This window comes from Accipiter gentilis, chromosome 16, assembly GCF_929443795.1.
Source record: "Accipiter gentilis chromosome 16, bAccGen1.1, whole genome shotgun sequence".
Taxonomy (NCBI): domain Eukaryota; kingdom Metazoa; phylum Chordata; class Aves; order Accipitriformes; family Accipitridae; genus Astur; species Astur gentilis.
This window is the reverse complement of record NC_064895.1, coordinates 27,354,548-27,376,084: the sequence shown is the minus strand read 5'-3', so window position 1 is coordinate 27,376,084 and position 21,537 is coordinate 27,354,548. Positions and strand designations below refer to the sequence as shown.

General features: G+C 50.2%; 1 protein-coding gene across 4 annotated transcripts in view; it reads left to right on the top strand.

Moving 5' to 3' along the window:
- Positions 1-1,136: 1,136 nt before the first annotated feature.
- The window catches only part of GATA4 (GATA binding protein 4), a 28,082-nt gene continuing 7,681 nt past the window's right edge, over positions 1,137-21,537 (top strand). For 2 of the 4 annotated variants that reach the window (XM_049819230.1, XM_049819234.1), the window contains exon 1: positions 3,263-3,788. In XM_049819230.1, the coding sequence (XP_049675187.1) occupies positions 3,263-3,788 (526 nt within the window). Of the gene's footprint in view, positions 1,143-3,164; positions 3,789-21,537 lie in introns of those variants that run through there. The other 2 variants (XM_049819233.1, XM_049819231.1) reach the window with 2 other exon arrangements.

The window sequence follows — 21,537 nt, the reverse complement described above, 5'->3', positions numbered from 1 at the left end:
TCTTTCCAAGCCCCCAAAACCTCTGCCACCCACCCCCCCCCCTACCTCCCCGGGCAGGTAGGACCCCCAAATTTCCAAGGGAAACCCCAGCGCCAGTGTGTTGGAAAAATTAAGGTTGTAAGGGGGGAGCAGGGCTGTGGGATCCCCCCACCCACCCCGGTAGCTCTCACAGGCTGAAGCCACCCCGGGGAAAAATGAAGCCCCAGGAGATGGGGGGGGCAGTGGGGGGCTGAGCCCCCCACCCGTGGGCTGGGTGCCCGGTGGGACCCCACTTTGCAAAGGGGTGCAGCCGGTCCTGGGCTCTCCCATTAACCATTAACCTTTAAACCCAGAGGTCTCTGCAGCGCTGGGGGAGGCGGTGGGGGGGCAAGAGAGGGGTGTCCAGATTTTTTTTTGGGGGGGGGGGGCACCCCTAAACAGGCTGAGGTGGAGGGGAGGGCAGCTCTTCACTCTGCTTGGACCATGAAGAATTTGGGGCAGGAGCTTGAAGAAATTCCGCCCCCCCCTCCATGCCATAGCCCAGCGGAAAGGATCGCCTCCAAAGGGATTGGGGAGCTGGGAGGGGGTGTCATTCCCTGCCTCCCCCCCCCCCCCCTTTCCAGCAAATATTATTCCTGGGAGCTGAGCGTGGGTGTCCCTGCGGGTGCGTGGGGGGGTGCGGAGCAGGGCTGCCCAGCTGGACTTTGCCTGCAGCGTGGGGCCGGCCGTATGGCCATGCCCTGGGGGGGGGGTGGTGGTTTGATTTTATTATTTTATTCCTTTTTTTTTTTTTTTTTTTTTTTGCACGGCAATGAAACCTGGCGCCTGGCTGATGGTGCAACAGATACCAGCCAACCCCCCCTCTTTACCCCCCCCCCACCACCCCAACCTCTTTCCTCCCATCGCCGCCCACTTCCACGTGATATGGGCAAACCAGTCAGCGAGTGGGACTGGGGAGTCTGGCCACACTGGGGAGCCAAGGCGGGGGGACTGGGGGGTGGGGGGGGCAAGACAGAACCCCACTGCCCTTAACCCGCCCCCCCAAAAAAACCAGGAGCAAGCCCGAACTAGGCATCTCATAGCCCTCTGCCTTCCCTGCAGCGAGGGGGTGTCCTGCCCCACGGCCTCGCCCCCTGCACCCCTTGCCCCCCCCAACACCGAAGGTGGGTAACGCTTCTCTGTCCCCCCGCTCCTCTCCCTCGCTGTCACGCCGGGACCCCAGCGACCCCTTTCCCACGGGCCTCCCCCAAAAGCTTCCTCCTATTGTCTCCTCGGGCTTGAAAACAGACTCGATTTTGCTTTTTTTTTTTTTTTTTTTTGGCTTGATTATTTTTTTTTTTTTTAATTATCATCCTTACTATTTTTAAGGCAGGAGGGGAATTCACTCCTTTTTCCCCTCCTGTGGATCCTGCTCCTCTTTGGAGAGCCCTGTGGAAACGCTCCATCCTAGGCCGGTGACACGCACACGAACCAGCCTCTCCTCCGTCCCCTGGGGTTTGGGGAGAAGCAGAATTCCCTTAAACCCCCTTCTTCCCGGCTCGCTTCCATCCTTACCCTTTCCCAACGCTGCCTCCGGCTTCTCCCCCTTTCCTCGGCTGCCTGCCGGTCTCCTGCTGTCCTCCCCGGTATCAATCCTTATCTCCCGGTTATCTCTTCTGCTGCTAAATTCAGCCCAGCGGAGGGGTTCAGCCTGGGGAATCTGCCTGCTAAATCTAAATCAGTCCCAAGAGTTATTTCTCCGGCCGTAATTCCCCCCCTATCCAACCCTTCTCCGGGTGTGCGATGGTTTTCTAGGATCCCTCCGTGATCCACAGAGAAAACAGCATCGCCCATCATTTCACCTCCCCTCCCGGACCCTTCTTGGGAAGGGTATTTCACCCTGCCCCCCCCCTCCACAAGTGGGTTTTTTTGGGGGTCTCATCATTGCAAACCACACGCAAGGCCCCAGTGACATCCCACGGCCTGCGCCGTGCCTGAAAACCAGCCCCTTTGCCCCAAACCACCCCCCCCCCCCCAAAAAAAAGGACCCCAAATCAGAAACCAAACCCACATGGGAAACAGCACCCATCCTGCCTGGTGGCTCTGGGAAATGCCCCCCCCCCCCCCGGACCCACGGCATCCCCGGTCCCCAGTGGGTCAGCCCGTTGTGCTTCCACCTTATCCCACCTCCCCACATGGGAAAAGAGGGGGGGGGGGATATTAAAAACACCCGGCAGGGGGAATTTTGTGGGTGCTGCTAGGGGTCTGCTCCCCACATGCCGTCACCTGCAAGTGGGTCTGGGCAGCACTGGGGGGGTGCAGTGCTTAATGCCCCCCTCCCCTTTTTAAAGCACATACACACATACGTGGCCGGACTTTTTTTTTTTGGGGGGGTGCAAACACGCGTGGGGTAGGAGGATCGAGCCAGCCTTCCTCCTCCTCCTCCTCCTTTTCCCTAATTTAATTCTCCCCCCCCACACACCTCCACAGCTTCAGCCTCCGGCTTTCCCCCCCCCCCCCAGCCCACATCAAACACCAACCTCGGGAGCCATTAACAACTTAAAGCACCGATCGTACCTGCGGGACAAAGTTGTTTTTTTGGGTTTTTTTTTTTTTTTTTTGCTCCAGGCCAGAGCATCGCTGTCTCTCACCTTCCAGGCTGTGTAAACTTTTCTCCCCCCACCCCTTTCACCTTCTTCCCCCCCCCAACACTTCTTCGGGACTGCTCTAACCTCCTTATCATCTCCTCCGCCCCCACGGGGAGGGAACCGGGGTGGGGGGGGGTGTCCCCGACCCGGCCGCCGCCTTCTCCCGCATCCCCGACCGCATCTCCCCCTGCCTCCCCCCGGAGGGGGTGTCGGACGGGGCGGGGGGGGGTGAAGAAAGAGAAAAAAAGACGGGGAGGAGACTGACCGAGGGTTTTAAGCAGCCCAGCCCCATCGTGGAGAGGTGGGGGGGGGCGTGGGGGGGGGGAGGGAGGTGATGGATGGAGCCCGGTGGGAGAAGCTAAATCCGGGCGGGAGCTAAATCTCTTCTCCCGGAGGGACCTGGAGATCTCGCTTGGGGTCTGGAAGCGGCGGCTGGTCCTGGGGAAGGTGGGGAAGGTTGGGGAGGGGGGGTGGTGGAGGAAAATTGCATCGCTGGTGGTGTTTTGGTTTTGGCTGGAAGGCTGTACCCACGCGAGACCGCTCCGGCCATCGCTCACGGCAGGGGAAAGCGGAGCCTGGGGTTTTTTCCGCCCGTTCTCCATCGTTCTGGATTGCGGCCGGGGTGCCGGCTGGGGTTTGGGGAGGCCCGTCGCGAGATGTACCAGAGTTTAGCCATGGCGGCTAACCCCGGCCCTCCGGCGTACGAAGGGGCAGGTGGCTTCATGCACGGCGCGGCCGCGGCGTCCCCGGTCTACGTGCCCACCACGAGGGTCGCCTCCATGCTCCCCAGCCTGCCGTACCTCCAGAGCAGCGGCTCTTCCCAGCAAGGCAGCCCCGTCTCCAGTCACTCCATCTGGACTCAACCCGGAGCCGAAAGCGCCGCTTACAACCCCGGATCTTCTCACCCTCCCGTGTCACCTCGGTTCTCCTTCTCCACCAGCACCCCCATCCCCGCCACCTCTTCCCGGGAAGCCGCGGCGGCTTACAGCAGCTCCTTGAACCTTTCCGCTAACGGCAGGGAGCAATACGGCAGGGGGTTCGGCAGCTCCTATTCCAGCCCCTACCCGGCTTATATGAGCCCCGAAATGGCCACGACCTGGACTTCTTCGCCCTTCGACAGCCCCATGCTCCACAACCTGCCGAGCCGAGGGACGCCCGCGGCCGCCCGGCACGCCAACATCGGTGAGCGCAGCCAGGGTTGGGATACGGGAGGGAGGGTTTCAACCCCGTCACCCACCCACCCACCCCCTGTCCCAGCCAAATTTTTGTGCCCCGACTCCTCTTCGGGTAGGGCGAGGTAAGGCGTGATGGCAGGAGGGAGAAATTTGGCGTATTTGGGGGTATTTTGCTGGCTGCAAAACACGGGGGGGCCCCGTGGCGACGCGGGTGCCCCACTCTGCGCCCACGCTTTCTCTGCAAAACCGCCATTTCAAAATATCCTCAAGAAGCACAGTTTCCCAAAAAGAAATATCATTTAGGAGAGGCCCAGAGCGGCAAGAAATGACGTGCCGAGCTCCCACGCAAGGGCCTGCTGGCTCCACAAACAGCTCCGGGGGGATTTAGGGGCTGCGACGGGGATGATCGCGGTGTGCAGGACCACGATGCTCCCTGGGCGTGCAGGCAGCCCCTTCCCCGGCTTGCTTTAGGTGTAAAATGGGGAAAACTGTTTGGAAAATGGGGAAATCAGGGTCTGGCCCGTGAATCCCGGATCTTCCCATTGGGCTGTTTTATGTTATGTCTTTTTTTTTTTAATTTTTGGAAAGGTCGGTTAGGCTAGGAAAAGGGAAAGCGAAGGGAAATTTGCCGCCGAGTGGGGAGAGACGATGGAGAAGGAGAAAAAAGAAATGCATCCGCATTTATCGTCATGCTTTTGGGGGAACCACAGGCACATCTGAACAGCCCAGCTCTGTATTTCAGTGTCTTCTTGCTCCCAAAAATCTCAGCCCTGATCTCTCGCACCGATCCCGATCTCGGAGCCTTTCATTTCATTAAGCACCTCTGGGTCCTACAACCAGAAATCAGCCCAAATGGCTTAAAATATTGCTTTTATGTTTTGTATGGCATAAGAGGGAGAAAGGGGGAGAGAAATGCAGGGCACATCTTTGCATGGCGGTTTCATACACTTTTTTCCTCTCCGCATTCTCTCCACGAAGGTATTTCTGTCGGCTTCAGGGTCGGGGTTAACAAAGAAAATGACCCAAATTTGTCTGCAGATACATTTTAAGATTGCGTTCTTTAACATGAATTTTGGAGGGTAATTTTTCCCTCATGTCTAGCAAGACTTAATTTACGTTTAGCGTTAAGGTGTTAAAGAAAGGAAAGTTTTGCGTCGGTGAAGATTTGGCCTTGCCAATGTCTTTTGCTTTTCTTTGGGTGTTACGGAATTGTTTAAAATGGGGAACAGAATATCTTTAAGGATAAAGTTTTGGTCAACCAGGCAATGTTTTGGGGAAGCCATGAGAAGGTAGAAAGTATAGGAAAAAAGCAGAATGAATCAAATAATAATTGAATATTATCAACAAGGACATCTGCGCATATGTATTTGACTACCGTGCCGTCTCTTCCTTGGGAAAGAAAAAAAACTAAATCACCTTTTTGCAGCGGTCTCAAACGGGCTCATAGTAATAGGAATAACTTAAACCCAAAATAATTCAAATGAAGAATTGCAGTTGCGAAAATACCCAGCGGCTTTTAAGGTGTCAGAGACTGAGCGTTAGCGATTTGGGGGTTTCAAGCCCTGCGTTAAGCAGCGGTTTGTGCTGCAGGTCTCGCAGCCTGCCTTTTGGTGGCAAAAAGTGCTTTTTATCTGGGCTCTTAGATAGCACCAGGAACACGGGACGTGTTCAGCCAGTCCAGAAAACATTAGCGGTCGGTAGCGAAGGAGGAAGGAGCTGGGACCCCTTTCCATCGCCAGGTCCTGATTCGGGTGCTGGATTTGCGGTATCACCTCCAGCATCGCCGAGAGCAGGGCGGCAGACACCGGGGGATTTATTAGCATGGGGCTAATTAAGTCTCTGCCTTGAACGTGGAAAAAAGCACTTGGATTTTAAATAAAAAGTGCTTGGGTTTTGGTAAAAAAACCCCAACAAAACAACAAAAAACCCCAAACTGCCCGCAAGCTGGTGAGTTTTAAATTCAGGATTAAAATGGATTTTTTGGAAGGCAGCTCCCCTGGTAAGTACTTTAAGCCCGGACCTGCCCCTTTCCCTTTTCTCCCCGAGTCGGGACGCGGCCGGGTCTCTCCCAGCTGGGTCCCGTCTCGCTGCCGGGGCGATGCTTCGCACAGGCTGTGGGTATCGAGGGGGTTGTATGAAGCACGTAAAGGCTGGCTGGTGGTTTCTGAGGGGGGTGAAGGTTGGGTTTTTTGGACGAGCAAGGGTGAAAAGCCCTGATGGGCTGAAAAACTGAAGGCACTGAAAGATTTAGTGGGAGGGAAACACTGTTGTGGATTGCACCCATCACAGACCCACTTTAATAACTGTCTGAGCCTGGCTCAGGCTCTGAGCAGTTCCTGGCACGGTGGAGTGCAGACTCCTTCTTTTGCCTTTCCTTAGCACTAAAGGTATTTTTATTCTCTGCACAATGAGGAATCTCAGGGTGGAAGCAAAATCCTTCGTGCAAAGCTCTATTAAATCAAGGGATTTTTGCAGCGCTCTCATTTCCCTCCAGTGATTTTGCTTCCCGGCGAACCGTCACCTTTGGATAGCGCTAATTGCAGAGCACCTCTGGGATCTTTAGAATATTAATTACTATAATTTTTTAATAATGCGGATCAAGTCTATGCAGGTGTAGCCGGACATGCAGACACAGATACGCAATCTATGCAATTGGGCATGGCATTTTTTTCCCTGCTGTAAAGCAATGCACCGGGGAAAGAAGTTTAGTGAAACTGTATACAAAGGTGATAGAAAATGAAAAAAAGCGATAAGATCTTTATTTCTTTTAGTAGAACATAGAAATATCTACTAAAAGAAATAAAGATCTTATTGCTTTTTTCTAATAAGAGGAATTTTGGCCTGGGTTAAGATGTGCCAGTGCAGCTCTGTGGTACAAAGTGGGAAGGATGGGTGCATAAATGGCATGGGCCTATTTGAAAAACTTTCCCCGGTGTGAGTTCAAAACGCCAAATTTGGCCTTTTCAGGGTAAGTTTGGCAAAAGATTGCATTACCCTGAAGGGCAGGATCAGACTCTGTGGTCGAGGCCGTGAACTTGCTCCAGGCATTGCCTGGGATGGCGTTACAGTGAATTCCCGACTTAATGAGGCATGAAAAGGACCCGCTGTAAAGTCCCCTTTCAGGAAACCTCCCTGCCAGGGCCAAAACCCTCTTGAAATCTGTCCCAAAATTAGCAGCTTGCCCCTTCCCCCTTGGCCAGGCAGAGGAGAGCGGGGATGGAGGCCGACACGGGAGCCCAAACTCAATCAGCCCGTTGCCGCTTGCTGCCTCCTGGATGGTTCCAGCATATGGACACGGAGGGCCAGATCCTGCTTTGCCATCCCCACCCCCTGCAATTTTGCTTTTCACAAAAAAAGCAGCTGGGTTTTTCTTTCGCTGTGGCTTCGAGGAGGTTGATGTGGTTGGGAGTAAATCGGGGCGAGGGGCTGCGGGTATTTCTGATGGGCGCTTTGCATTTTTGTTTTGAGTAGTCGAAGTCAGGGTTCCCCGAATCAGGCACCATTTGAACACAGCAGCAGCATCTGGCAAGATCAAAGCCTGGAGCAGATGCTGGGTTGGAAAATGCCTTCTCCACTGCTGGTGGGGGAGAGATTGTGAACCAGATCTTAAGCTTTCCCATAGGGATGCTAAGAGATTTGCCCTGTAGCATCCCCAGGGCCGGCATTTCCAGTGACTCGCCGGCATTTGTTACAACCCTCTGCCCTACGAGTAGCCCCTGACCTTCCCCACGCACCTAAGGACAAGGTGGCTGCTCCCCCCCAGGCGATGGGGGGAGCCCAGCATCCCTGCCCTCGGAGGGATGGGACCGTGGGATGGAGGGACGGGGCCGTGGGATGGAGGGATAGGGCCACGGGATGGAGGGACAGGGCTGTAGGATGGAGGGACGGGGCCGTGGGATGGAGGGACAGGGCTGCAGGACGCGTCTGGATTTTTCACGAGAGCCTACATCCCCCGTTTTGCAAGCGGTTGCATTTCTCACCTCGGCTCCGCCGGCGGGGAAGGCTGGCCCAGGGCTTTGTTCCCCCCCTCCTGCCGCCGGCGAGTTTCAAGCCACTTCTGCTCTCCTGCCTAATTTAATTTTCACCGGCCAGTCTGGGATTTGGGATGAAACCCACAGAATTAGGGTTTCTAATCTTTGAGCAAGATCAAGCTCAGAAATGCAACTGATTATTACCCCCCAAATCTTCAAACAGTATATTTTAAATTGTAAATAAAGCAACAATAATAACGACAAAAATACCAGCATCACAGGCACTACATTGCCCTTATAATAATAGAATTCCTTAATTGAAAATTGCACTTTTATTCCCAAATACAAATGCATATGTTGCCTAGAACAGCCATGGTGTAGTATATAGTACATTATAAATGCTCGTGAATTTTTGTAAAGCAGTAAAACTTAAGGCAGTGGATGGTGGCACTGAATTTAAGACTTTATTAAGCCAGGATTAATTATTTTTCTCCTCCTCATATATGTGTCTTTATCCCTGTAACAATAACAGCAATATTTTTTTTTAAGAGACAGCCTATATTTTGCCCTCTCCATATTTATTTTCATCCATTTGGGGGGGAAGAGGGAAAAATCCTTGGAAACAGATGAGGGTTTATTAGGTGTTTACTAAAGGAAATTGGGCCCAATTCTGCTGCCTCCGTGCTCTTCGGATGATGGAGAAACCTTCGCCCGGCAGGCAGAGAGGGGGTCCCCAGAATGGTTATCCCAAACACAGCTGGGTATTTTGAACGGGCAAACCATCTCACTCTGACAAATTAAGGATGCCTCAAAAAAACCCCACCAATAAAGCACCAACAAGCAAATAAAATCCCAAACTGGGTGAAAAAGCAGCAGCGCAGTGAGATGAGCAAGTTTTTGTGCCTGGAGGTTGGCAGCCTGTTGCTGCTGGGGGAGGATGTGTGCAGGGGCTGTTAAAATAGAGGTGGAAAAATCCAATGTTAAGGAAAATTCAATTAAAAAAAATTGATAGCGTACTCCCGAAACCTGCAGAGACTTTGTTTCTCATCAGCACGGGGCTCTGGGCTGAAATTTTTGTTCCTCAAGCCCCGCAGATCTTTTCACGCCTAGGAAAAAGAGTTGCAAATATAATATATCATCTTTCAGAGGTTTTGTTCCCAAATTCATACCCAGCCTGGTGTGTCCTTCCGTCCCTACAATTTCCTTACTGAAAAGGAGGTGCAGAAATGGGATATTTGGGACTCTCCCCCTGCTCGGCGATGCTCCTGGGGGGGGCACAAGGCTGTGGAAGGTGGGGGGGATGCAGCTGAACGTCTCGGGTCCTTCGAGGCTTTGGCAACACTATTATAAAAATACTTAACAAAGCGTCTGCCTTCCATTTGGGGCTCACCGCTGCCTGCAAAGCCAGGCAGGGATCTGTGTTGAGAAGTCAGACCGTGGGCTTAAAGCGGCCGGTTTTGCTTATGCTGAGAGGGCAGAGGCAGAAATGCAGATTTTTTGCTGGGACGGCTGCACCAGCCCCGTGTTAGAGCGATGTGTGATCCCCGAATAATGCGATTATGCTCCCGAAACCCATGGAATGGGTTGTTGGAATGGCAAGGTTGGGCTGTTACAGGTACGGCTTGCTTTGGTGGGGGGATGTGTGTAATTATGTCTGGAGGATTGCAAGAAAGGAGATTGGAAATGCCAAATATTCACCTCGACGATGGATTCCGAATTCACGCTGCTGTCTGGCAGGAAGGTGTAAATACGCCTTTGGTGTGCGAGTGTGAAATGCTGCTTAAATAACCAGGGAAATATGTGAGAATGTGCTCTTACCTCCAAAATTAACCCAAATTATAAAAGCAAATTTCACCATGAGGTTGGACTGAGGGTTTTTTATTTGGGGGGGGAAGAAAAAAACTTTGTAGGTCCCCTTTGTGGGGCAAAACCCTTGCAGCTGTCTATGGCAACATCCAGCATTATGGCAAAATATTAAAATCTCTCTGGCCCTTACAAGTTTTCCCCACATCATCGGTCACGGTGACCGGTCCAAGCTGTAAATACATCTGTAATGACAAATTAAACCCAATTATCTGCCATGCCTGAGCAGTGAGGTCTTTATACTCGGGTGCTTACACGTGCATGACAGCGCTTGAAAATAATTCGATCATCATTGGCTTCGCAGCGGCTGGTACAAGTGTTATTAAAGGCTCCTTTGAAACCCCTCTGAATTTCTGCCGTACCGAGCGATGCTGTTGTAAGGTCTCGTACGGCAGAGATGTGGGGGTTTTTTTTTCCCCTTGCAGTTTTTCTGAAGGTCACTTGCTGCAGGGTATGCTTGAGTTTGCAGCATTCCCCCTGCTATTGCGCTCTTTTAAACACTCGGGGCACTCGGTGGTGATTTCTTTTTCAATATGATAAACCGGAGCTGGATTTTCTCATCCCAAAAAAGCAGAGGCGGGCGGGTGCTGGGTCTGCTAGGAAAGAAGATCTGGGCAGAGGTTTTCCAAGCTGGACATAGATCTGACCCTGCTATCAGCGCTGAAACATTTCAGCTTTCAGGTTTTGGCAAGGTCTAGATTTTAAAACCAAGTTTGGGGCAGTGTCAACTGGAAGCGAAAATAATTTTTTCTTTTCCAAGAAGTGCAAGGTGATAATTTTTGTCTTAATTATTTGCTGGCACAGAGGGGTTTTTTGCTTAATTAGGTGAACACCTAAATGTAGGATGCAGCCTTTGCTTGAGCGGGAGCAAAGTTGGGTCCTTCCCATGTCTTTCTGCTGTTTTCTCTGTCTTTCTAAGACCCTGCTGTTTCGCTCAGGCTAGGCTTGCAGGATCAGTCGTTCCCCCCCTCCCCCCCTTAAACATATTCAGTGTGGACTGTGAAAAAAAAACCCAACCCCCCAAAACCGCCACCTTGCTCAGAGCTGAAACCATCCCTGTTTTAAAGCAAAGGGAGGTTTGCCTGGGGCCGGTGCAGAATCAGGCCCATGAAAGAGGCTTCCATAGGGAAGAAATGCAGTTCCCTGCAAACTATTTGGAGACCTACAGGTTTTCTTGTGGAGGTGAAGCCCCAAAAGTCAGCGGGACTTTTCTTTTTCCTTTCTGGCAAGTGGCCACTTGATTTGGGAAGGGATTTGTGCTTTTTTTTTAAATTATTTTTAGTGACCCATAAAGCTGGTGGTTCCCATATCGGAGCCAGCTGGGCTCGAACAGCTCACGCCAGCCTTGGGAGAGACTCAGCAACTCATTTTGTTTGTGAAAGAGGAAAAATATAATTCATGGAAAGTCAAAGAAAAGTACGTTTTTCCACCAGAGGTGGGGTGAGGGCAGCCGGATGAGGGATGCACTGGGGCTGATCTCCTGTCTCCACCAGGGACTGGTACTGGACGCTTCTGCGTCTGGGATAACAAAATCACTGCCTGGAAATGTTTCTTCCTAATCCCTGGGAATTAGGTCGGTGTCTGCCGGGGGAGCATTTCAGGAGAGGTCCCGTGGTGGGTCGCCGCTGCCTGTTCTTGCTCTTCTTCCCAAAGCTCAGCCGTTTTCCTCCGGTCGATGCTTCCAGCCGCAGCACGGTGTGTTTACGGGGTGCCGGGGTAGGGCTGGGTGCCTGTTGCCATCAGGGTCTCCTAAAAGGTTAAAACCCAAGCCCAGCAGAAGAGGTTGAGGGCAGAGATGGAGCTGGGTGGGGGAGAAGGAGACCACACCGCTGCCTCGGAACAAGATTTTGCCAATTCTTGCTTTTTTTTTCACAGTTCCTGCTTGCACGGTGCTCTCCGGCTGTGTCTGTAATAGTTAAACAAGTTCCAGGTTGTCCTCTGGCCTCGAGGGCCGGGAGAATGGGCTGTCTCCTTTGGCTCTGCAAACACCTCCAAACAGTTTGGGAGACATCTCCCTCTTGCCTGCTTCTCAGCTGCCTGCCTCTGGCTGTTGCTAGCCATTGGGCCTCCACGCACCTTGGTTTTCCTCCAAGTTCCAGCTTCTGGAGTCATGTTATCATACGTCAGGCTCTGGTTTTGCAGAAGGGCAAGGAACGGGTTTTCTGGACAAGAGAAAAGCTGGGAAACCCTGATTCCTATGGGCAGAAACTCTAGAAAAGGCAACAAAATAACCTAATATTTATTATTTAAACTCCTATGAGTTTCCAAGTCAGGCTCTTGGGTTTGCAAGCCAGGGAGCCATCATTATTTAATATTCAGGGCGTGCAGTGCTGGAGCTGTAGAAAATCAGTGAGGCGGTGAGCCCCAGACATCAGGACTCCTCCGAATGACATATTTGGCCCCAGATGTCTGAGATTATTTTGGGAAGGGAGCGCTGGCCCCAGGGGCTGGCTGTTCGGGCGACTGGCTGCTGGGAATGACACTGAGTGGGGACGTGCCTCGGTGATGGGGAGCATGAGACGGGCAGCTGGCTTGGAGGGATGTCTCCTCCTCACGCTCCCCTGGGCTGGGAGGATGCCCTGGATCCTGGGCATGACCATAGGCTTTTCTCCAGGGGCTTCCCATGTTCGGTCCTTCTTTGCTTCAGTGGGGCAGATCACCGACGTTGTGATTTTTCTCAGACCCTCTGGATGTGAAGATGTGGCCTCCAGGGTTTTCCCAGCTCCCAGCACAAGCGGGACCACAAGCAGGAGGGTGAAGTCCCGCTCGCACCCCCTTCCCTTTGCCCCCAGCCAGGGAAGGGTCTCACTCCAGCAGGGCTAGCTGCCTGCCCCGCTGCCTGCCCTCCCCAACCATTTCTATTCCTAAACCAACATCCCAGTCAGACTCTGTCACCTCCCTTCACGCAAAATCAATAACAACGGGTGAGCAGGTTAATTATAATCACAGAATAAACGCCGCGGTCTCAAAGTTCACTCAACTTCAGCAGCATTTCAAAACGAGCGGACGACGCCAAGAAACTTTCATTGATTCCTCCGGGGCAGGTGTGGGAGTTTGAACCTGTCCCCAAGCTGATCTTGATTCAAGACCTACTCAATTTTCTTCCTTATCTCGACTTTCGCCTATCTTATAATGCCTGTTATTTTAGATAAAAAGTCCAATCAATTGAGTTAGAAAAACTGCAAGTTATATGTTGCCCTGATAAGTTCGGTACCTGATGTTTTATTGGCCTGGGCTGCAGTTTCTGTGCGAACTGACCTTTGCAGATGCTTTATCGGCGGCTGGGAGAATCGCTCCATCCTCCCGCCCCGCTCGGGGGCTGAGTTGACTTAACATTCAGAATAACTAATAAACGAGGAAAAGAGAAGGGCCAGGGGTTAGACAGACTGTCCCCCATAACGTGATGAACTGTAGTAAACACCTTTTTGTTTGTTTCTGGCTGGCGTCCCGTAGAGAGGCCAGGATCTGGCCTAACTTATTTTGGTGTAACTCCTCTGAGTGGGATTTATCAGTGTAACACCTCCGAACTGGAGTCAGAGCCCGTGTCTAAATTAGCGAGCTAAAGAAAACTGGGGCCAGCGTTTGGATATGCACATGATCCTCAGTATTGGTTAGTGCCATCATGCTTAGAGAGGGCTTAGACATGTGCAGCAGTATAGACCCTACATATTTTTCTATATTCCTACACATGGTATATATATATAAAGTGAGTTTTTATATATATATATGTCCATGCGTGTGTCTGTGTGTGTTATATTTGTGCACGTATATATAACTATATATATACACATAAAATTCTATGTAGCTATGTTCTATATAGCCACAGAATAATAATTCTAATAGCAAAACCAGAGAGAATTGATTAGCAATGACTCCTAGCTTGCTACAATAGCATTCTTAAGGACATGGTATATGTGTATATATACAAATATATATGTTTATATATGTGTACATATATACATACACATGTATAACACACACACACACAATAACAATATAATTAATTGTATTCCTACAAACAGGATTTTGCCCATTTGACTTGGATAAACATCTTTCCTTCTGATCCGTACCAGTCTGGGGAAAAAAAGCTAAACCTTTGAGTTTCTGGAGTTGCAGGGTTGTAGAAAAGCATGTTGGAAGATCTCTCGCCCAGCCTCCTGCTTGAAGCAGGACAACCACTAGTAGTGGCTGAGGTCAGCTGTGGCTTTACCTGGATGAGGCTTGGAAAAGCCCAGGGATGGAAATTCCCCCACTTCCTAATGAAAATGCTTTTCCTAATGCCCAGCCTGTGGTTTGTGCTGCTTCCCCTTGTTCCTTCTCCCAGTATTGAGAAGAGTTTGCTCTGTTGTCTGCATATACCTGGCTAGCTGATGTCCTCGTAATGATCCCAAACAGTACCAATTTCCCTGGGCCAGGAGCTGGCCCTGGCTTTGATCTACCTGGGTGCTGGTAGTCACGATGGTCACCATCAGACAGACAGATGCTGCACTAGGACGTATGACCACAAACCATTGGGTTCCCATGGTTTAAGGAGTTTCAGCTCATCAGCTGCTCTGCAGGAGCCCGAGCGGGGCCAAGAGCATGTGAAGGCTGTGTCATGCTTGATGATGAACTAGTGCCAGATGCCAGCCATGGGAACCCAACAGACCATGCTCGTCAATTGTGAGCATGGCCCCTGGCATGGTCCAAGCACAGACCATCTCAGCCAGACCCAAGCATCTCCTGATGCAGGTCCCAGGAAGCAGTGTGGATGTGACCAGTATAGACTGGGGTCCGGGAGCATCTGAACATGGTCAGACTCTGCTAGCTGGGCTTAGGGTCAGGGTTCACCGGTTACCCAGTAACTGGCCCTGGTTCACCAGTTACCCAGTAACCATAAGGCCGGTTCTCATGACTCAGCCATGGAGCTGCAGCTTGGCATGCCTCCACAGCACACCTGCTTGTGTGTACCTGCGGGTAGGTACATCAGACATGGCTGCACACGTCGGAGGTGATCCGTTGCCTGTGCCCCAACTCAGAAACAGCTGCCCAGGAGGAATCATGGCATTGCAAATCCCAAGCTTTCCTGATCCTCTACTTTTTTTTACCCACTGTGGACTAGATGATCTGGGGGTTGCACTAGATGGTCTTCAAAGGCCCTTTCCAACCCAAACCTTTCTGTGATTCTGTTACCCTTTCCTTGCAGTCATCCAAGAAGAGCCTCTTCTATGGCACATCCATTTGGAGATGGGACATATTTCAAGAAGGATAATGCTGTGGCTGTTTTTCCTTTGTCAAAAGAGAGAAAGACCATCTCCAGGTGCCTCCTGCCAGGCACCTGTGGATGGCCCCCTCCTGGCCATTCCCTGGGTTCTCCATGCTAATCTAAGATTTGCTAAAAAATATTTGGACAGTTGATAAGCAGAGGAATCTCCTGTTTATCAGAAAAGCCTCAGATATTTACAAGTTTAAGAATTGTAAGTAGGAGTAAGAAAGGGGAGGTCACCTTGGTGGGTGGGATCAGGCATGCATCCCAGCAAAAGAAAGCAGACCTTGGAGTTCAGTCACGCACAACTTGACAGTCAGCAGAAGTTGCTGTCGGACACCAGGTTGCTATCAAAGGGGTGGCCAGCAAGTGCTCCGACCAAGCCCACTCTACATCCTTGGGGATGTTTGCATGCCTGTCTCCTTTACAGCAGACTGTACCTTTTGGATGTGGGATATGGTACTTCAGTGTGTGGGGTTAGCAAGTGTCTCCGCTCAGCTCTGGTACAACCATTGGGCTTGACGGTTTGGAGTCTGGTGGTTCTGGTGTGCTGGAAAGCTGTCAGTGCTTTTCCAAGCAGCCGGGTTGGTCAGTCCCTCAGGACCATCTCCTACCCCTTCCCAAAACAGCCAGTTTGTCTGTATCTGCTTTAGAGGAATCCAATCCTCTTCCACCCACCCTTCTTCCATCCACTGCTTGTCTCCACATCTATGACTGTGGCCTTTGAAAGTTGTCATTGCCCCCCTCCAGGAGCCTTTGCTCCTTCTCATGGGGAAAGAACGCTATCACAAGGAGATGAAAAGCCTTGCTCAAGGGAAGCCTATTGCAGAGCCAAGACTGAACTCAAATCCAGGCCCAGGATTTGACCAACCTTCCCATCGTGTCCCTCTTGCACATGATCTCAGCTGGTCCCTTGGCTGCTTCTACCTTCACTGTCCTTCAAACCGGGGAAAACATATCCATGAAAGAAAGGAGTATTCTTGGCTGTTGGCAATGGTGTGTGCCACAGACCTTGGCTTGCTGCAGGCAGAGGAGCGAGCTTTGCAGGGGAGGGACACGATGTTCCTTTTGCCTTGACATGAAACATTTGGCTGGGAAGGGTTGCACAGGAACAGTCTCGGTCTCGCTGTGGTGCTTCACGAAGCAAGGGAAAAACAGATTTCTTTGCTTTTTTGAAAGCAGCATGTGCCTCAGCCAGACTGTAGGTTGAATGTTTCCTAAGCAATAAGTAGGGTCTTTAGGTTTGCAGGGGGAAAGCTGTTTGGTCTAGGCAGCCAGCTGAGTGACCAGCCATTTTCTCCACCGTAGACATGTCAGATGATAACCCCTAAAACATTCTGGGACAGCACTGAGCCATTTCTATGAAGCTGCACAATGATGCATTTTTCTTGAAACAGTGTTTCTGGCTAAGCATAGGGAATTTACCTGCTTATCCATTTCCTGCAGATCAGCAATCACACGGGTGATGTCTTCTGTTAATCCAGATCAGAGGAGAGTAGGGAGCCACATTCCCACCAGCAACCAACCCAGTGACAGGTACTAAAACAGGCACTGTCCTGCTCTCCCATACAGGTCCCAGCAGCCTGTAAAATAGTGGGGCCCTGGATGAATTTCCCCCCAATTCTCTCAGAGAGGAAACAGGCAGAGAAGAGGGAGGGCAAAAAAAGCCAATGTGCAGAACCTGTTTTTACAGAAACATCCTTGGATCTGTTAGCTGAAGGGTAAGATAATGCACATGGGCTTTCTGATCCCAGTCTGTGTGTCAAGGTGATGATGTCGCTGTCGAAAAACGGAAAGGCTGACTGACAGCTTTCTTTTGGCTGCAGATCTCTCCCATGCATAAATCTGGACTCTTATTTACAGTCGCTCCCTGCCCCTTCTACTTTTGTTTCACCTTGTTTTTTGCTGCTGTCTTCCTTTCCAGTTCAGCCCTGCTCTGCCACCGTGCTGGATCAACCACCACTTTTAACTGCTGTAATCTGACCAGAAACCTTTTGGTGGGTTTTTCTCCTTGAAACTTCAGCTTCTAGAGTCATGCAATTCATGGAAGCATCTCAACCCATCCAAAAGAAATAGAAGATGTAACTTTCAGCTGCGCTAGCTGCAGGAAAACGCTTATTAAAAGGACTCCTAAAGGCTTGAAGTGTAGGAAGGATTTCCACACTGTCACTTTTTAATGGAAACAATCTTGGGATTTGGGACAAACCATCCTGAGCAGCTGGGAATGGTAAATCCTGTTTCCCCCTGCCATGCTGTCATGGCTGTCCCTTGAAGCAGAAGGTGAGGGTGTCTTGGGTGGGATCCCAGGGTGTCCATGTGTCCGAGGGGCCAATGTCCTTTGCCTCAGCTGCAAGTGCCCCTGAGAGTCCATGTGAGATTCATGTATACACAGGATCATGGCTCTCACCTCTTATCATAACAAATTGTTTTAGGAAACCGCTTCTCTGTGGGGAAAACTGCTCTCAGGGTCTGTTTAGAGCCCCTAAGTGCCTGGCTGTGTTTGAAGGACAGCTTCTCCTTTGCTGAGTTGCTTCACCGTGTTGAGAAGACACTTCTGCAGGGGGAAATGTTGATATCAGATATCCCTCCAGCTGTAAACAAAACTCCAGTGCTGTATTAATGGAAGTCTCTTTCCATTCCTCTTCACCCAAAGGGGGTGAAGGCAGGAGAGGGCTGGAGGGCAGAAGAAGGTAGACAACCTCGTTGTTTCTCATGCAGGGGGGTCTGACCCAAACCAGCGTAGGGAGGGCTCTTTGTCCCCTTCTAGGGGCTGGTTTGGGAACAGAAATTTATAAAATGGTTGCTGGCTCTGAACTGAAGGATTCAAAATCTATTGATCAGAAGTATTCTCTTGGGTCCTGACCCAGCAGGTTTACGTGTTCAGGATGATCTCTCCAAGGTTAACAGGTTTAGGGTTGTTAAAGAAAAGCCTGAACAAACCCAGAAGGTCTGGACCTAGGAAGGGACATACTGTCAGGCTGTCAGAGTTGAGGTTTGCAGAGATGGTGGAAAGACCCAGAGAAGGCAGTTCAAGCTGCTCTTCAGACTCAAAGCCCTGGGCAACCTCCCTCTGATCCCCAGCTGACTTGGTTGCAAGAGGGTATCTGACTCTCCTGGTTGGGAAAGAAAAAATACTCAGACTTTGGGTGGGTCGTGCCCTTGGTCAGAGATGCTGTCATGTCCTAGCCATGCTGGAAAAAGTGCCTGTAGGTGTGGCCTGGCTGGCGGTGCTCAGATCTGCTTTCTTGTTGAGCCCTGCATTGTCCGAACCAGTTGATCTCTGCAGACCTGGCGGTGGATGTGAAGGACCGCTCCCAATGACTAAGAGCCATGAAGGGCCATATCCAAGAATGCTTTTTCCCTATCAGACCCCAGCGCCCCACTGAGGAGTTACTCCTGGCTCCCTGGGGACTGAATGTCCCATTGTGGAAAGTATTCCTGACATTAGCATGCTCAAGGCCTCACCCAAGATTAGGAGGCTGTTGTGCAACACACAAGTGACATTTCCCACCCTGGGGACCTTGCAGTCCTCATAAACAGTAGGTGTGAGGGGAAAAAGATCTCCTTTTACACAGCAAGTTGATGTCCAGGATAGGGACAGGACCCAGTCCATCCTCTCCACTGGACAGGTCATTCAGCGAGATTTCATGATCTGCTGTCATGTGAGAAGCTCCTTCGTGGACTAAAAGTAGGGTCTTATAAAGAATTAAGTAGAAGGCCATTAGCATTAGTCAGCGCCAGGGACCCGACCCATAAAAAGGACTAAATGATGCCAAGACTGGTATTATCCAAGATAAGGGCCAGGCAAAGGCACTTGGGGGAGCTGTATGTTCAAAGAGGAAGATGAGGCCCTTGGGCACACATGAGGCTACTCCAGCCATGGGCCAGTGTCCTTCTCAGCATAACTAGCAAATGTTATCCTTTCCTCAACCCTGCCCCAGCGCTGGCCATACCTGGCTTTGGGAGAGGGAGTAAATCTTCACAGCAGAAAGGCTATTAGAGAGGTCACCGGACGGACCCATAAATCTCCATTATCAGGCAGCGGCTCCTGTGCCACAAAACGGAAATTATTGCCCTGAGTGTGAGTGGGGGAGCCTTTCCTTCCCCCCGCATTGTTCAGGGCCCTCTGGGAGCCGCTCAGGCAATTTGCTGCCTGAAAAAACGTTTCCTTTCCCGGCTGCTAAGTACAAGGAATAAGTGTCAGGGGATCTCATAATGCCAGGATTTAGAGCTCCAGCTCCAAGACGGAAGCCAAGGAAACACTTTGCTGCTTTTTCCCGGGGAGCCTCCTTAATCCCCATTTTTAATAACAAAGGAAAATTAAACAATCAGTGCACTTGAAGCCCAGTGACCTCCATGCCCAATATAGCTCAGCCTACTGGTGGCTTATGGTTCCTGTGGGCTCTGAGCACTGGGAATGGGCTTGTCTTGCTCGGAGGCATTGCTGTCTTCTCATGAGCACCCAGGCATGGGGAGGGGTTCTTGCCCCCAGCTATGCCCCTGGGGGAAGGAGGCAGGCAGAGACCATGGCCCAGATCTTCAGAAACAAGCAGCTGTTTTGAGCATTTGTGTTTCCTAAGTCCTGGCCACCCACCCACATCAAACTGCATGGGCTGCAGCTCTTCAGGTGATACTTTTTCATTATTTTGTAGACCCTCAGGTTTTCAAGAGCAGCTGGGATGTCTCCGCTCTGTGGCCAGAAGGTCAATTCAGAAAGCTCCCCTCGGCAACTTCATCCCTCAGTTTAGTGATGCTGTGAAATTACAGCACCTCTTTTAGAAAGAAATCCAGTCCCTTGCCTTCCACTTCTCCATTGGGGCCCAAATGCCCTTCGTTCACTAAAGGGCACACACTACGCCTACATCATCTTCTCTGAGCCAGTATCCAGTAGTGTCCAAGACACACCCTTTGCCATCATCAAGCATACGTAGAAGCAGGAGAGGGTATTTCTCCTCCAGGTGAGATCTCCTGAGGTCAAGGAGCTCCCTCTGCTCTGACGGGGTTTCAGGAATGGTTTTAACAAGGTTAGGCTCAGCAGATGTCATCTTCTGACTCAGCACTGGGTGGTGCACGCAAGGGACGCACCCATCTGATATTGCCCCATCAGGGCTGTGATTAGGGAGAGCCACCCATTGCGTGGAGCCTCAGTGTGCCCTGGGAACAAAGTCTCTTCCTTCCCCGTCTCGAGCACCAGTGATTCCTGTTTATTAACGTTCACAAGGATCACCTTTGTCTGCAGCTGAGAGAGGAAAATCACACAAATGTTATGACTACGGAAGGAGAAGAGGGTTTTTTTGAAACTTAAACCAGTGAAAGTTCCTCAAGAAAGAAGCTCCAGTCCAAATCCCATGGAAACTGAAAAAAAAAAAAAAAAAAAGGCCAACCCCCAAACACGTAGTGAAGAATATAGCTCAAACAAATACGGATGAAAAAGGACACCAAAGGGAGCAGGTCTCAAGACTGCTTCGTACGGGGGGTTTAGATGTCTGATTACAAACCAACAGTGAAAAGAATGTGGACAGTGGAGCTTGGTGTCACTCAAACTCTTAGGAAATAACACTCAATATTCAGTAGCAAATTTGATGAGTGTCAGAAAATAAGACTTACACTTTGCCTAGTTTCAACTCCAGACCCTCTGGTTTTTTCTAAAAACAAAAGTATTCCCGTACTTGATATTTCCTCTTATCATACCCATTTTGAGGGACCTTCTTATTCAAGAGCTAGTCCAGCTCAACATTTGTGAGGGACTGTTTGGAATTTTCTCCTTTTTATTTGATTAAAAACTTTCAGATTTTGATTTTCTGGTGGAGAAATCTCCAGGAAATATGATATTTTGTAATTAGTCACAGGCACAACTCAAATGGGTCAAGAGTTTTAACTGTTACCTTTGGACTACCTCTGCTCTGCTAAATTCTCCCTGGATTATGTCAACAATTTTGTACCGAATTATTTTCAAAGAAGAAGCGATTTTCTCACAGGACAAAAATTACTGTGAAAATAATTTGGCTTTTTCTTTGGAAAATTATAATCAAAAACCTCAACAACTTCTAAGATGAAAAAAATAGTGAAATATTTTCCTTTCTTGAGATTTTTCGAGGAAATGAGTTCTTTCCTGACCAGCTGTTCCAATCCCAACTCTTTTCAAAGGAAGTTTATTTGATCTAGATTTTGGCCACGGCTCAATGGTGATTTTAAAGGGGAAAGTGAGGCATTATGGTTACAGTATCACTGAATCCACGTGTACAAAAATCACCTGGAAGGATTCCCATCTTTCCTAAGCCACCAGAATTGCTCAAAGGTAATGAGATTTTCCTAAGCTGCTGAGAAGATACTGCATTCTTTTTTTTTCTGGCTCCAGAGCCCCTTGGGTATGATCATTTGCTGTTTTACTACTATTTCCCCATGGCCACATGGTGCAATCTCTTGCCATTTTTAGCCTGGTTTTCTAGGGAGAATTAGGCACATGTGAATCTTTTTCTCTGTGTCTCTGTTTACTGGCACCACGTTAGTAATTTTTTAATCCTTTGCCTGTTTCATGGCTATGTAGTTTCCTACAGATTTTCCAAAAATAGTCTGGAGAAAAGAGAAAATAAGGCTGATGTTTGAACATAACCTTTATTGGATATCAGTGAATCCACATGGGATTGAGACACAGATCAGCAAGAAGCCAAATTTTG